The sequence below is a fragment of the Python bivittatus genome, unplaced genomic scaffold (genome assembly GCF_059951505.1).
Source record: "Python bivittatus isolate LINGU-HERP-01145 unplaced genomic scaffold, Pbiv_v1 ctg000700_np1212, whole genome shotgun sequence".
Lineage (NCBI taxonomy): Eukaryota > Metazoa > Chordata > Lepidosauria > Squamata > Pythonidae > Python > Python bivittatus.
In genome coordinates, this window is record NW_028277098.1 from 6875179 (window position 1) to 6893159 (window position 17981).

The 17981-nt window shown below is 37.5% G+C and overlaps 1 protein-coding gene across 4 annotated transcripts in view; it reads left to right on the forward strand.

Annotated features, from left to right (window-relative positions):
- The window catches only part of CEP350 (centrosomal protein 350), a 104937-nt gene extending 93783 nt beyond the window's left edge, over nt 1-11154 (forward strand). For all 4 annotated transcript variants that reach the window (XM_088128492.1, XM_088128493.1, XM_088128491.1 and 1 more), the window contains 4 exons: nt 1558-1959; nt 2358-2504; nt 3489-3611; nt 6840-11154. In XM_088128492.1, the coding sequence (XP_087984618.1) occupies nt 1558-1959; nt 2358-2504; nt 3489-3611; nt 6840-7001 (834 nt within the window). In that variant the 3' untranslated portion in view covers nt 7002-11154. The remainder of the gene's footprint in view (nt 1-1557; nt 1960-2357; nt 2505-3488; nt 3612-6839) is intronic.
- The last annotated feature ends 6827 nt before the right edge of the window (nt 11155-17981 follow it).

Consider the following 17981-nt stretch of genomic DNA (forward strand, 5'->3'; position numbering starts at 1 on the left):
TTTTTGGGTAGTTATATATTTTTTGCAAAAGAAGCTGATGACAGTAAATTGAACTCACTGCTTTAAACAACAAATTATACATACCACAAACTGCTTTTGGAACTCTAGTGTTTCAGAAGCAGTTTATCAAAAGGCAGAAAGAGTCTGGGAAAACGAAGTATAAAGCCTTCGTTGGATATTTTATCATGGGTTTGGCTTGATCTTTGGGTTTAGGATGTTTGGTTTACTTTTCTTCAGTTTGGGATGCTAACGACTGAATTCTTTCTTTCTTTCTTTCTTTCTTTCTTTCTTTCTTTCTTTCTTTCTTTCTTTCATTTTTGCTTACGCATGAAACTAAAAGGTAGATTGAACAAGAACTGCACAATTACTTATTTGCACTTATATTATGCCTTTCTTGAAGAAGCAAAAATTAGCATACCTAATATTTCAATCTAGTTCTGTCCTCACAACAATACGATGAAGATAATGGCCATTTCAAAGAAGGACAATAAGTAATTTAACATGGGTCGCTGTAATCCTAGTCAGTATACTTTTCTATGTTCTGTGTTTTATTTTTTTGTGATGGAATTATATTATTTTATATTTTTGTTTCTCTGATAGAGAAATAATCCATGAGGTACTGCTGTTGTACCATTTCCATTTCATTAAGTGGGGCTTGCACATATGGCTTGGTCTGCGTGGTCACCTGCCAGGGACACACCTCAGCAGGTCCCCTAGTAAGGGCCATTAGAATCCATTGGATATTGTGACAGGGACTGTCTGAAAGAAAATGTTTTTTGGCATATGAGGACTGCAGTAGGTTTGATGATAAACCAATATCACCAGGGGATCATCAGGTTTGGGGCAGGGATTACAGCTTAACACGTCTATTTTGCATCTTTTTATTGGAAAAAGTATATACTGGCTGACTTTTGGTGATGCAAACTGGGGCTGCCCAGTGAGCCTCAAAATGATGTCTCATTGTTTGCATGCAGCCTGTGGACTGAACGAAGTGGGGTAGACCCAGAGCCTTTCCTTAGACAAGTCAATCTTTGGCTGGAACCAGCAACAAATTCCTCACAATTTTTGTTAACATAGAAATGAGTTAATCTATCTCAGTTTTCTGGATAGGGAATTGCTGATTGGGAATTCCAGCCACATATCACAATATAAAACACCTGTTAGTAATAAAAATAAATTGCTGATATAAATTCCCCTGCTTAAGGTTCCAACCTGCTCAGTTCTAATGTTCAGTAAGAAGCCTTGTGCTCCTCAGACTTGTATGCAGAGGCACTGCTTTTTAAACATGGCATAAAATGAAACCCAGATCAGAGGAGGAATTTCTGAGCTTTTATTACCTTTTATTTCTGGATAGACATTATGTTGTATTATGCTAAATTCTTGGATTTCTCTGTCTCTCACTTTCCCACATCCAAAGAACAAAAAAGAGGTTAAAATTGAAATTATGATTATCTACCATTAAATCTCAAAGCATTAATGGCTAATACATACAAAATCTGAAGCATAGTGCAGGGAAGACTTATTGTTGTAAGTAATAATCACTTTCTTATTATTCAGGAAAGTCCTGTGTTTGGTGCCAGTGGACAGGAAGAACTTGCCAAGAGGCTAGCAGAACTGGAGCTTAGCCGGGAGTTTCTGAGTGTGCTAGGAGATGACCAGGATTGGTTTGATGAGGATTTTGGCTTGAGTTCACACAAGCTTCCTCAAACACAAGCTGAAGAATCAGCAGTATTACCTAAGATAGAACTGCCAAAAGTGTCCCCAAAGCCATGCGAAGAACCCTTGGCTGTACCATATACTGCAGAAGAGTTGGAGAAGTTGGTGCATGCAGCAACTGAGAAGCTATGGAAATGCAAAGAGTTGGGGCATGATCTTCAGGCTCTCAGCCTTCTCAGAGACATGCATGAACCCCCCAAAGATGATGACACTGAAACTGTTAGTAAACACATCTACAAACAGGTATATAATAATTATCTCAAATTATTGTATGAAAATAAAGGAGAGGAGTCCCAATCTTTTAAAAAAGAAGGAATGCCGTTTTGGCCTCTGACATGATTAGTGATAGTACAAAGCAAAGTATGCTGCGTTTGTGGAAGGCAGATACAATTAAGTGAGAAAGAAGGGTATGAAGTATTTTTAAAAAGCCCTAAAAACAGTTTACCTTTTTAGGAAGCTCTGCATCCCACATTACGGCCCAAAGAATAGCAGTAGTAGGCAAAGAATTATATTCCACTGGCTGCATAGTCAGTGTTCAGCATAAATACTTTCACAAATCTTTTGTTTGGTTCTCTGAAAAATGATACAGTGTTATAATAATATAAAATAGTAATACGTTTCTTTTACTTACTTTTATTAAGGCTGTGTTTGATTTAACAAGAGAGATTTTTGGAGAAATCTTTGCAGAAGATCCAAATTTGAATCAGCCCTTATGGATGAAACCCAGCAGGATCATTTCTGGTTACTTCCGACGAGTAAAAGATCCAAATGATCTTGAAGAAATAAAAGTAGGAATAAGATTAATAACTTGAGCTTTAAATAGATTTATAGAAATAAATTACAGTTTATCTAGAGAGTGGTTCTCAAACATTTTGGTCTCAGGATTCCTTTACATTCTTAAAAATGATTGAGGACCCCAAAGAGCTTTGGTTTATGTGGGTTATATCTATCAATATTCACTGTATTAGGAATTAAAACTCAGAAATTTTAAAATATTTACTTATTTGACTTCATGGTCCCCTTGAAAGGGTCTCGGACACTCCCAGGGGTCCCCAGACCACACTGAGAACCATTGGTCTAGAACCTGAGGCAGAGTGTAAAGTCTGGCGGAGTTTTATTATGCATTTTCACTTGAAAAATAATTTTCTTACACCATCAGTCATATTCTAAGATGAATGTACATATGACACCGTTCCTCTGATTTTTCCACTTTGGTTTCTTCTTATTGTATTGTTGATTTCACTTAAATATTGAGTGAATGAGCATATGGATGAATGCTTATATTTCTTCAAACTAAAACAATGAAGGCTGCTTTAATTGTCTCTAATATTTAATATTGTTCTAGTTACAAATCCATCCAAGGTGGCTTATATATAACATATACAATATATATATTTAAAAATACAGTGAACGGTAACCAATATATAATGAATTAAGATCCTTCCAATATAGCAACTAGTGATAGCTACCCCGGATTACCCAGTCAGGGATGGGGATAGTTCAAAGGAATGCCTGATGCTGCATTTATCTGGAATGTAAAACAGTTGAGCCACTGTCATAATTCATAATGAAGTTCATGGTTATTGCTAGAGTTAGCTACCAGATTGCTTTATTACAGTTGTAATTGCCTAGAAATACGATGTGTTTTCTGTTGCATATATGCCATATCTAGCTCCTCACTAGAAGTCTTCCCCCGAAAACCGCTTGTAGAGATGATGCTGGGACTAGAAAAAACTTATTTAGTTAGCATTTTTTTTTCTTCTTTATCCTAGGTTTTCATAACAACTGAGGTTCTAAAGCTCCTAAATTTGAGAAAGGAGTCAAACAATAAAACAGACTGGCAGAAAATGATGAAATTTGGACGCAAAAAAAGAGATAGAGTGGATCACATACTGGTTAGTAATTATTTTTCAATTATGCATTGTAGTCAGACATAAATAGCTGGTAGCCTTTATGGTTAGAAAGAATGTGTTAGGTCTAATGTTGTTTGTATATTAGGTGTTAGCTTGTCCTTCTCTCCCAGATCTGCTCTAGAATGTCTTTCAGCCCTCCTAATCAGAAGGAATGTAGGCGTGCGGAAAACTCCATTCCACTGGCAGCCAGATTAAACATATCCTTTCCTGTGCTTATAAAGAACCATATTTTTACTTGTGTGTAATCCATACACAGTAAACTGTGGATACATTTCAATTAAAATTAGGCATTTCCAAACTCAGATCTTTAAATAGAATATATTAAAGATTTTTATTTACAAGGGTTTATAGGCTGCTTCAGTTAGAACCAACTCATTGTACAATTTCCACTCCATAAGTCAGGATTTCTTTAACATTTAATGTTTGTAAAGGAACAGGGCTCTGTAACACATTGGTAGTTTTGCCAACTCAGTCAAAACTTACTGCCACCTTCTGTCTCATCCCTGCTGGTTTCATAAAGACATGTTGCTTTGACTGAAAGCAGCCAAGGCTTGACAGTGCCATTGGTAGATAGCAAACCCCAAAGTACCCATCATCATTTTTTGCCCAAAGTAGGGAAGGTTAAACTTGGGATGGCTTCAAAACTAGTGTCCCTGGAACTTTTGTAATGAAGCACGAAAGGTGCTGGCCTAAAACACAGGAGACTGGGAGTTCTAGGCCTGTCTTAGGCATGAAAGCCAGCTGGGTGACTTTGGGCCAGTCACTCTCATTCAGCCCAAATCACCTCATCGGGCTGTTGCTGTGGGGAAAATAGGAGGCAGGAGGATTAGGAATGTTTGCTGCCTTGAGTCATGTATAAAAAAGGCAGGATAAAAATATTATTATTATTAATAATAATAATATTATTATTATTATTAAAGACAAAAAAAGTCTGGATAGTGGACATTGTATTGTATTACCTGGCAACAGCAGAATAGAAGAGAAAGAACTGGAGAAAATCCCAAAATACAAAGACCTACAAATAGAAGTGGAACGACTGTGGCAAAAGAAAGCAAAGATAGTACCAATAGTAATAGGCAACTTGGGTGCAATCCCAAAACATCTGGAGCGCTACTTGAAGACCATTGCCATTGCCAAAATCACCATCAGTCAATTGCAAAAGGCAGCAGTACTTGGAACAGCTTACATCCTGCGACGATACCTCTAATGCCATTAAATAACAACATCTGCCTATCCCAGGTCCTTGGGAAGGACTCGATAGGTGGATAAAAATGCCAGATCCAGTCTAAACAACTGGCTGATTGTGTGACCAACAACAATAATGTCATGCAACTTTCAAGATTCAAGAACTGCAGTCACCTATGCAGTTTCACAGTTGGGGAGAGGCTTGCCATACTTGCCAAATTGTGATTCCATAGTCTGTTTAATGAATAACTATTTAAGTTATCCTGGTTTTATGGCGGGCAGTAGATGTGTCAATCAGATTTTTGCTCATCAAGAAGTCATTGAAAAATTATTAATATGAAAAAGAAAGTGTATCGTATTTGTGCTGATTTAAAGAAAACATGCAGTAAAGTGAAAAGATTTGAATTACATTTTGCATGCATATGTAGTTAAAAGTTGGTTGCTGAATGTGGTAAAAGCAGTACATAATAGAGATAAAATGTGGAAAAATAAATGGAATGCTTAGTTAACGATTCGACATTGAGCAGGGAGTAAGACAAGGCTGTTTGCTTGTTTAATGTATTTATGGACACATAAATATGCCTGTGATGTAAGAGATGCGTTGTTTGATAGTCTAAATATATGTGTACTTCTGGAAGAGATGATACCTTGCTGTTGGGTGAGACCCCAACTGATTTGCAGCGAATGTTAGATTATATGATGCAACATGGAACACGATTGCTGTTTTTAACAGAGAAAATGGAGTGAATGATTGCAAGTTATACATAAATGGCAAAAAAACTAGAGCAAGGAGATGAAGGTGTGTATGTTGGGAAAATATTTATTTCAGAAGGGAAAATTGATGGAGAAAATTCAAGAGGTGCAATTGCTGGTAGAAGGGTAACAGGTAGTATTTGGTCTATTGTGAAGAATGAATGTCAGTGGAAAAGTGTGCTTCTGACCAACTTTCTAATATGGAAATGAAAGTTGGCTAGATCAAGAAAAATATAAAAGTAAGTTTAATTTCATAGGAATGGGGTATTTAAATGTACATGATAAAACAAGAAGATATAGGGTTAAGAATGTATGGGTGCTCAGTAAATGTGGACTGAAAACAAAGTGAGGGACCAGTATAAACATACACTGAGAATGAAGATCAAATTACAAAATAAATATATGAAAGAAGAATGAATAGATTGAGGGGAACAAGAAGAGTGAGAAAGTTATGGTTGCTTGGAGTTGATGAGTTCCTGAAAAACAGAGGCAAGAACTTTAAAGAACAAAAGGCAGTATATAGACACAATGGAAACAAGGAAGGTATGGAGAAGTAGTAAATGATGTTGATGCCAATTAGTTTTAGTATGCTTTCTTGTTATGTATCTCATGCCTTTAATTTCTTGGGCTTCCTGTTTCTTACTCCTGTTCTGCACCATGTATAATATTGCTTACTCCAAAAGTGAGTAGTGTGATAGATATGCACGGTATGTATGTATATATGTATATAACTATCTCAGCCTAGCTAAAACTTTTTTCAAAAATATTTTATGGCAAAATGGCTACTTTTGAAGGTAGAGGAGTATAGGGAAATTGTTACCTCATATCCTTAATTGGATATGGAGATACTTAATAATGCTGACACTGTTGCAAAGCATGAATAGGCTTAAAGTTACTAACACTTCACATAGTCATTTCAGAGGAATATGAATAACACCAAAGCCAGGTTACTGGAGTGGCCAGTCATTGATAAGTGATGGTGAGTCATTGATTAATTGATTGATTGATTCAGTACCATCAAGTCAGTGTTGATTCTTAGGGACCATATACAGTGTGGTTGTAGTCCCATTTTTACGTTTTGGTTTTAAGTATAATATATCTAAAAACTATTATTCACTTTCTTTCCTGTGGGTTGTAGAAAAACTAAAGGGCCTTTGTGGCTTTTATATAATGGCTGTTACATGGATTTACAATAATAATTCTTATTATATATGTTTACAGGATAGTATTTTAATAGTAGTGACTTTTCTCCCTCCCTTTTCTAATTCTAAGGTGCAAGAATTGCATGAGGAAGAGGCTCAGTGGGTGAATTATGATGAAGATGAGCTATATGTGAAGATGCAACTAGCAGATGGGATTTTTGAGGCCTTAATTAGAGAGACTATTGATCTCCTCAATCAGATCACTGAAAAACAGAAGCTGTTGCTTGTGTAACATCAAACTATATTTTTCTCAAAATGATGCTGTTACCAGAGTACAATATGATCTTTAAATTGGCTGAGAAGTGATAGAACATCTCCTCTTCCTGTGCTGCCTTGGATCTCCTACACTGAATTTGTTTCAAAAAGGCTCCCACTCCCCCAATGTGCTTTTGCCAATTCAGTATGTACAATCATAGTTGGCACTTGTTGTTTTGATATGGCAGTTTGTAAATGGTTGGGTTGGAGCACCAAGTACCCAATGATGGAAACACAAGTTATTAGTAAACGTTCTTCGTTTTAATAACTGCTGTTCTAGTTTGTTTTAAGTGTAATTTACAATTCTGTTAATGGGCGTAACAATTTATATGTCAGTCCAAACAAACATTTACCCTCTTATGTAATTTCCATCTGTCTGTCTCACTGTGGACTTACTGTCATTGGATTTATGCATGGGGATCTGAGGAGTCATGTTCCCTTTCTTCAGCTAAATTTTTATTTTCACTGCTTAGAAGATTAATCTGGGCTAATTTTTCTATTTTTCCACTATATTTGTTTTTCCTCAGTGAACCACCAGCTGCTCCTAAGTAAATGGTACTCAGGATTCTCTCAGGATTTTGATATGTGAGAGTTAGGAACAAATGCTTACTTAATGTAGGCCATTGATCCCTTTGATTCCTCCCTTGCTGACCACCTTACTGTAATGTACTGGTGAAACCATTACTTGAACTAGCTAGGGTTAGGAGTGTATGTACCAAAGAGAGTGATACTCAGTGTTTAACTCTGGACCTGTTTTTTTTTATGTGTGTGACATTTCTTCTAACTTATTTTATAACTCCTAAGAAATAAATGTCTAGTGCTATATGATTGCACCGTTATAGGATTTAAAACATCAGAATGTCTGTACACTAGGAATGCATCTGTCTCATAAAAAAGGAGAATCACACTGTGTGCAAGCAATCCATCTGAAAGAGACAGGAATCTACAAAGATCCAAATGCATGTTTTTCATTGTGGGGTAGAAACAGATTGTGAAGAGGCATATGTTTTATCAAACTAATGTACCTGGAAAGGGAAATAGGATGTCTAAAGCCCTTCTGCCAAGATTTCCATGACTGTTAGGGTGGGGCCACTGTCAAACACAGTGTGGATCATACTGCCTCCATTCCTCCCCCACTCCCCCAAACTTTTCTCCAGGGAAAACAAGGTAATGTAGGCTTGACTACTGATGCCTTAATTTGAAATCTGGATTACTTGAGGAATCAAAATCTGTTAATCTATCCCAGCAGAGACCGCATTCCAAAGCATAGGAGAAGGCACCCCAAAGACACTATGCACTAATTTATGCCCTTTTCCCTTTCATCTTTAGTTTCTTGGTCTTCCAGTTAAGCATACGTCTGCCAGTACTGTCTTGTTGATCTCTTTTGAAACGTTTTATGATTTATTTGCTGTTTGCACAGTAACCCACAACCAAGATAGCTCCTTTTCACCAGAAAATATACAAGAAAATTGTTGGCATACAATCAGAAATTCTCATATGTGGATCGACAGAATCACATTTGTAAATTTGGAATGATTAATTATACCTGTAAGGGCTAAAGGAACAAAACGACAGTGACAATAACCAGCACACATATGTACTAGCATTTAAGTGCCAACCTTAAATCTGGTGGAGCAAGCTGCTATGAGTTAAGTGTCTCTTCATACTGAACCTCAGAATGTTCTTAACGCATGTTTAATCCCTAAGCAAAGTTGCTGAGTTTTTTTGTTTGTTTGTTTTTGAACAAATGAGGCCATTTTCTAACCGTGTTAGGTTTTACCATTTTGGGGACAGCCATGTCTTTTTGCCCACATAGATAAATTATGAGAATCAAGGGAATATCCAAACAAAGGGGTGGGGAAAATCACCAACCAAACTGATAGCGATATTGATGAAATAGAATATTGGCATGCCCGAGGTTACTAAAACAATAGTATTAGTATTAATTATAAGCAATCAGGATATTGCTTATCTCAAAAGTAGTTGCTGTGATCCATGGTGGTGCAAAAGCTTCACTGCAACCAAACCTGGAGTAAAGGGGCTGATATATGGTATAGATTTAAATTGAGAGAACCGTGGCTGTTATAGCATTCTTTGCGAGGCAATGGTTGCTTGGACATGAATCTAGGAACAGGGTAGCCACATCTTTTGGTGTTGAGGAATGGTCTTCAATGTTGCCTCACCAGCTCCATATACCAGAAAGGGCAATCCATTCAGGCCTTTTATGGCATTTTTATTCTGTCCCACAACTGTATGTAGCAGGTTCTGGGAATTCACTTTAGCCTTAAAGATGCCTCTGAATGCTTACTACTGGTATCATGCATCCCAACTAAGTTCCAGCTGAATTAATCTAACAGCTGAACTGCCTGTTACCAGAGCCCTACAATTTCTGGTATGGTGTAGGCCCTCAAGGGCTGTTACACTGGGATTCTTGAGAAGGAAATTCCTTTTTGGCTCAAATGCAACCACCTAATCTCGCAGCTGAAGAGACTGGGTGAAGAGGGCACGGGAAAAATAAAAGGAGAAAGCGATTGGGGGGAAATGAATGGCTACTTGCCTTAAATAGCTGTTCTGGGCAACCCTCTTTTGCTCAATGGGCTAACACATTCATGATGCATTTCTGTTCCCCAAATCCTCTTTCTGCCTGCATCCATGGTGGCCCCATATATCTACTCTGGAGAACACACCTGAAAACATTTTGTGAGATTCACTAGAATACCTTAGCTCACTTTGAGAGATCCCATGTGTGTATAAATATATAACACATGCTATTGTCACCCACAGATTCATGAATTCCTATATCAATGTCATTTTCCAAATTCTTTTTTATTTGCATGCAAATATAGGCATGACCACTGTATATACTAAATGTGAAAGTGAATTTTAGCATAGTGTCCAGTGGATTCTTTGGAAGGTAGTCTTTTTTCCATCACCATTCTGGACTTAAAGCAGCACAGAGGAGTTCAATTATGACAAAGAACTGCTATTGTTTTGGAGAGTATATCCTGAATACATTGAAATTATATTGTGCCAGCCATCAGAATTCACCTTGGAGAAAAATGCTGACAATTTTGAGTCTAAAAGGAAGCAATATATAGCACAGCTAGAAAGTATGGTCTCTGTTGGTGCTGTTCTATTCTGTATTAAAGAAAGGAATTATTGAGGAAAATTGCAAACCCCAAAATATGTGCAGATATAAAGAGCAACAATCCTTGGGGAACTGTTCCTGATCTATAGATTTAAGATAAATTCCTAAAGCTTTCCTGTTAAAGCTGAATTTAAATGTAAAAGCATCACCAAGAATGCCATTGTATGTGCTCTTGTATAATTACCATTTATTTCAAAGGAGGCTTGAATAGGAAAGTGGTTCCATGGATTGTAGCGGTAGCCTTTTCAATGCTCCAGTCTTTCAGAAAATTTAACAGCAAGGTTTTGTGGCCTGTTTGGCTAGGGGGAGGAGGACAAATGGATGATCTTCAAAAACGTGGCCTTAGCATTTTTGCAATACTTGAATAAAAGTGTATATTCACTAAAGAAATTCCATAGCACAGCATTCAGAGACCTTTGAAGTCACTGCACAGTAAAGCCTTTTTTTTTAGTCACATTTGCTACTTAATCAGAGTTGACTGAACGTTCCAGCAGCAAAAACAGTTTTGACAGTTGTAAAGTAATTATTTGTAAATTGTACATTGTCAATATAAAGAGGCAAAACTCATCTGAACTAATTTGAAATCTAATGGAGAAAACAAAAGGAGTGAAAAACTATACATTGTAACACATTGGAGTAAATAAAAGTTTTGGGAGAGCTTTTGCTGTACATTTGCAGAGTTGTCTTGGGGGAACTATTCTTCCTTGCATACTGTACTGTGCAGATACTCAACTGCTCCTGCCTATGTGCTTATGGAAATAACATACTCACATAGGTTTCCAGGCCAATTTCAGCCAATGTACGCACTTTTTTGTGTAGTACGGCTTGGTAGAATACAGGGTGTTAAGGTTCTTGTAATTTTGAAATGTAAAATAAACCAGGATAGTCTCTGTGTACACCAATGTAAATACCTTTGTTATTTTGAGATGTACTTTAAGAGAATAAAGTCTGTAAATAAAGTGATTTATAAATTATCCAAATAGTTTACCAGTCCTTAAAGTCAAGTACTTTTGTTCATATGCTATGCGTTCTGGGTGAATCTAGGTTTCAACTCCCTTCAAAAATATTCACCGGTGACAAAGTGTGCTTTAATTACACAAATTGCTTTCTTGATCAAATCAGTGTCTAATTAATCCAGCATTACGTTTCCCAGATCAATCAAATGCCTTTGGGCATTCCAATAAGAACATAAAGATATTTGATTTCAGCACTTAATAATGGTTTCTTCTGTAGATGGAAAGTGTATTTACTAATGTTAGCAAGGACTATTTTTCCACAATTGCCACTTAAGATACTTTGAGCCTAAGAAAAGAAACAGAGAGAGAATAGTTCTAAGCTAAAAGGCCACCTTGATCTTTGTAGTCAATATTCTGAGTTTTTCTTGCTAATCTTGGCTTGAATTGATAGGTATTGCAAAACTTCTGCTAAAACAATATTGTTTATTATAAGAAACAGCAGACAGTACATAAAACAAGAAAAGGTAACAGTTGATATGTCACTGTTTGGCTAAAGTGGGATTAATGAAATATATGGCATAAACAGTGTCACAAAATCACACAAGACAAGTCTTTGTTCAGAGTATTTCAATAAGAGACCACAAGTTCCAGCCAAAGCAGTGAGTAGCAGAAGAATCAAGGCAGAAGGGTAGAAGAGTTGTTTTTTTTTTCAAAAGTAAATAATCCCTACTTGATTATAAAATCGTATCTTCATGTCATTTGGGCCAGTTAGACGCTATGCATTCACCTGTCCAGATGAAAGGCTAGCTGTACTTACATTGGGACGCCACGAGGGCAAACTCAAAGTCTTCATACAAGTTCCTAGTAACTGACATCATTAAGCCAACACGTAGCTGAAAAGACAGATTCTGTTGCCTCTCAGAAGAGAATTTTTAAACAAAACGATGCTAGGTTGAGGCGAATTTACAGCTTCTCTCACGCCTTGGAAATTTGTTACTTCTACAATATTTTAAACAGGTGGTCATTTTCATATCTTGCAGCAGCCAGTGCCCTCTTGTTATATGATGTATTTCCTCTTCTTGAGTCTGAAAACTCTCCCAGTTAGGTTTCTTGGGTGGCCTTTAATTCTAGAATTATGAAGAAGTAAAAGATGTCCTCAAGGAAAATAGAAGAATTAGGCAAATCCAGAGTTTATAAAACAATGGAGGTAGATGGTCCAACCTCTGTGAACATGCAGGAGTGCCAAATTTGGATTAGTTCCACAGTGCTGAAAGAAATTAGGAAATATTTTCACCTCCAGCACTTTTCCCTCAGAGTACTTCATGTACTGCAATGGAAAGTGTCCTATGATTTCTGTGCCCTCATAAATATCATACCTCATACTCTTTTTAGTCCCATTCAGGATTCTTACCCCACAACTCTGAATACATCCTATTCTGTTTATGTGATTAGGTAAGAAGGGAAGGTATCACCAAAATTGAACTCCTTCAAACAACTGCCTGTCTTTAAGAATATATCAGAATAGCTTCCTTGGTCAGAAATTAGTGTTTTCTCATTTATAGTAGAAAATAAATGTTAAGAAATACTGTGTTGGGAATATAGCCCAGGTATTAGTGAGAGAGGAGAGCTTAGGGATGAGCTGAATGTAGATCCCAAGAATCATTCTAACATTGATGGAAACCAAGGAAAATATTTATAAATGTATTTAATTGATATCCCGTCTTTCCCTTCAAAATACTGCTCAAGCTAACTGTAATAAAAGAATTGGAGGAATTATAGCTACACATAAGTACATCAATGAAAACAGAAACACTCAGTACAAAGAAGATACTCAGTACAATTACAATACTAACATACAGCAGATGGGCAAACACCTGCCTAAATACAATTGACTTTCTCAGCTTGCAAAAGGAAACAGAATGGGAACTAGCATGATCCCCCTTAGCCGACAATTCCAAACTAGGAGCTGCAGTTGAGAAGGTCCTTTCTTTATTCCCATCATATGTACCCTTGATGGTGGTGAGATTAAAAGAAGAAGCTTCTTTTCTTCGAGACCTTAAAGCACACATAGACTCCTTGTGGAAAAGATGGACTTTCAAATAGATTGGTTTCATGTTGTATAAGGCTTTTTAGAGTATAGTCATCATCTTAATTTCTTAGAATCATAAAATGATGGCACCTGAAGGGACTGTAAGGATCATCTATTTGAACACTCTGCAGCATGCAGGAAAACCTGTTAAACCATCCTGACTGGTAGCTGTCCAACCTACTCTTCAAAAACCTTCAGCGATGGAGAACCCACAACCTTGGTACATAAACTGTCTCACTGGTAAACAGTTCTTAATGTCTGGAAGTTTTTTCTTTCTATTTAAACAAAATCAATGTAGCTACAACTTATACTCATTATTTCTGGTCCTAGTTTCTGGGGCAATGGAAAATAATTCCTGACCATCTACATTTTTATGTACTACTGATGTAATGTCTCCCCTCAGTCTTCCTTTATCCAGACATATTATTATCATTATTAATTTATTAATTAATTAAACTTGTATACCACCTGACTCTCAGTGATTCTGGGTGGCTCACAACAATTAAAGAAATTACAATAAAATCAATAAAAAATAAAATATTCCATGTTCCTTCAGATTGTGCTCACAGGGATGTCCTCAAGTCCTCATATCATCTTTTGTCACCCTGTTCTGAAACTATTCTGACATGTCAATATCATTCTGGAAATGTGCCCAGAACTGTACACAGAACCTTAGGTGTGGGCTCATTAGCACAGAGTAGAGAGGAACAAGGACTTCATACATCTTTCATACAATGCTTCTTCTAATGCATCCCAGAATGGCATTAGCTTTTCTAGCAGCTGTTGCACATTGCTACTCATGTTCAGTTTGTTCTTAATGACCACACCTAAGTTCTTCTCAGATGTTGTGTTTGCAAGTCCTATGTTCCCCTTTTTCTGTGTATGTTTTATTTTTCCTCCCTAAATGTAGTATCTTACATTTCTACCTGTTGAAGGACATCTTGTTCCTTTCACACTTGTCTAAATTAGACTGCAATCTCATTCTATCATCTTAATTGTTGGCCAGATCTCCTAATTCTGTGTTGCAGCATCACATATTATTTGGGCAGATTAAATTTACATCCTGCAAGGAAGGAAAAATGCTGTCAGGTTTTCAAGATTCTGACATGTAGCCTATGTCAAAAAGTAGCGTTCCAGTATTTCTTGTGGAATCTGTTTCCTGACCTGACCTACTTCAAAGAGGTAACCTCAATCTTGATAGACTGACAGTGTTTCCCCTTCCCTCCTTCTTACACCAGAGTTAATGCAGAAGTCACTTTCTATCCAATGCCTTCTTCCCTTCCCAGGGTTAGTTTATGTTTTGCTAACTGCACATCTTTGAAGTTTGTAAGTATAGGATCATCAGCAAATAATTTCAATTTATGTTCTTGTGTGGTTAGTTTAACTCAATGTTTCTCAACTTTGGGAATTTTAAGATGTGTGAACTTCAACTCCCAGCACTCCCCAGCCACACACACAAATTCCCAAGATTGAGAAACACTGGTTTAACTCCTGAAATTCTGTTATTTTGGTGTAGTTCAATTTCCAGTGGTTCCAGTGCCAGTAAAAACAAAGGAGAAGAGAGGGGACCCCCTTGTCTTGTCTCCTTGGATTTCATACATTGCTGTGAAATAAGAATATTTACTACACTTCTGCCTTTTTGTTCTTTATAAGTGCTCTGTATCCATGTACAAAAATTAGGGCCACAATCCATTTTTTTTCAAAACTACAAACATAAAAGGTGATTCCAAATTGTCAAGGGCTTTTTTCAGCAAGAAGAAAACTCATGGCCATTTTTTAATTTTTCTGATTTACCTTATCAACAACAAATATATCTCAAAGAGAGATATAAGAAACTAATATTGTTTCTTATATATCTCTTTGAGAGGAAGCCCCTCTGCTCAGGATGTATTATTTCAATTAAAAAGCCATTTAGCATCTTAGCAAGAATTACCATTAAAAGCTTATAATCCACATTATAAAGAGATGGATCTATAAGTCTTCAGGATGGGTTGAATCTTTTCCTTCTCTACAAATCAAAGAAATGAAAGCTGCTTCATATGCTTCTTTCTAATGGGTAGTTGACCCCCAAGTACTTTTAGAATTGATTCTTAGATGCAGTCAGGATTAGCTGATTAGCTATGAACTATGTTGAAAGTTAAATGAAACCATGAGGAGAAGTATCCTGACAACCAGATATTAAAAGACAGCCATCGGATTTGCTAATTCATACTCTATTTTTGAGATTCCCAAGGCAGCTACCTGGATGCTAGTGAAGAATGTTGATCTGAATGCTACCCAGATTATTAATAGTGGTTATTAATAGTTATTGGGTGAATTATATTTTTGTGGGAGAACATTGACTACCAAAGACGTCCTTTGAAACCAGAGGATTCATCAGAATGACAAACTCTGCCTCTGTTGTACACACAGGCAATGTCAAGATGCACATACCAAAAGAACAGAGTTTATGCCACAAGGTTGCAATGCATGTTTGTTCTTCCCTCCCCTCCTCCTGCTGCAGATGCCCATCTTTAATATACTTTACCTTCACCCCAGCATAGCACTGTAGCAAGAGAAAGAACAATGAGGTCACTGATATTTGTCTTCAGTTTCCATCTCCTCTCTTTAGGGAGAACAAAAGAGATATTTTGAATCCCCAAGAGCCAGGCCAAAATGTTTTTCTAGAGATGTCCCCAACAGCTATGGTGTGGGATAAGATGCCAAGGTTTAAATCACTGAGAGAGGGAACAAACACTGGTTTCAAATCTGCAAGGGAAAGCAACAGCCGCAGCCAAGGTTTCCAGGCTGGCTTGGAATGTCCTTTGGCTGAAGACCAGCTACTGACTTTGGCACAGACTGAATTCATTTGGAGAAGAAATTAGCCATGTGAAGCTTTATTCTTGCTACCCTGGATTCTCAGCTATCTGAAAATGCAGCAGGGAGCAAAGTTCATCTTCACAAACACTTCCAAAGCGCTGATGTGTCTAAAATGTCAACATTTCAACAATTAGGAGAAGGGGAAAGCTCTAAACCAGCCTTCCCGGTCTTTGACTGTGACAGCTGGGAATTAGGAGAAACAAAGACCAATATTGCTCAAGGGTAGCAAGTTGGAGGCTACTGCAAATAACTTGGCAAAAGGTGAACCTGTTCCTGAGCTCTAAGGTGAATGTACATTACCAAGGCAACATATAAGAAGTTCTTTGAACGCACCAATAATACAATTGGAAATAACAACAGACTGAAAAAAAGAAAACAATTCGACCTCACACGTGCATTGAATATGTGCTATTCATTAAAATGGTCCCTGTTTTTTCAGGCCCCCACGGGAGACCAAACAAACAAACAAAACTGTAGCTGTTCTAAGGGTGACAGTAACTGTAATAAATTGAGTCTTAATATAGATTCCCCTTTCTTCAAGTTCACACTGCCACATTCTACCCAATGCTCAAGAGAAAGGAAACAAGAAAAATACATGCCAGTTGTCAGATGCTTTCTTGGCTGGCTTCAGAAGAGGAGAGGAAGCCTGAGAACACTCTTACCGCTTTCTCCCCTGGTCCTTCCCTTTGGGCTGCTGAGGTGGAGCTGCAAACCCTATAAGCCAGTGTTTCTCAACCTTGGGAACTTGAAGATGTTTGGACTTCAGCTGCCAGAATTCCCCAGCCAGCTGGCTGCCTGGGGAATTCTGGGAGTTGAAGTCCACACATCTTCAACCTGCCAAGGTTGAGAAACACTGCTATAAGCTCCCATTTCTCTTACAAGATCTAAAACTCAGCAGCTAAGAGGAGGGCTGAGGACAGACTTTCCTCCAGTAGAGAGATGCCTGTTTCTAAATAAATAAAAGGCCTTTCACAGCAGCTTGAACTATCCTGAAGCTGAGCTGCAAATAAATCAGTTCGGCTTTGCTGACTAGGTACACAGCCCTCTAGAGTGGCTTTCAAAGTGATACAGAATTCCAGTGATCAAAAGGCCTGTTGTCTGTACTTCTACAACATGCCAAGCCACTAATCCTGGCTGACCAAACATAACTGTGTTCATATGACATGCTACACCTAAAGACAGAAACCATATTACAGCTTATTGTTTGGCTTGGTTTGTCATGGTGGTTTCAGTAATATGGTTTAGTGCAGAAGTTGCAGCTTGTCAGGTGGGGGGTGACAAGTTTTTTTCAAACCACAACTTATTCAGCCAAGAGGGAAAGTTGTCAAAACTGACTGGGCAGTTGCCATACTGCCACATTTAAGCTCCCCTGTGATATATCAATTAAAATATAATGATTAAATATGTGTTATATTTATTTCTTGCCCAATCCTAACCCCAATGATACCCCATTTGTTTTATTTCTGGGAGAAGTCACCTAAATTTGTGGTTCTGCAAAGTGTAAGAGTTCTTACTTCAGTAGGTTGTGTGAATGCAGCCATTCCACTCTTTCACAACTCAAAAGGAAGTTGGGTAAAGGAACATTGAAGCACAAAACAGGACCTTAAAACTCTCTTCTCTATTCTAATGCCCTTCAATTATGTTGGGATTTGGGACTCCAACTTTTGGGAGTTGCAGTCCTAAAACATGTGGGGCATGCTAGATTAAGGAAAAAGGTGTACAGTAATGTGGTTGTAGAGACAGTCATAAAAATAGTGAAGCAGTCCTGGGCTATCAGGATCCCAGATCATGAGGATGTCTCTGTAGCCCTACACAAGGATCCCTTCCTTTCAGGCTTTTGTGATAATGTTTAGAAGCCTTCAACATGCCTATATTGTATCTCTATCTTTTATTGATTTTATTGTA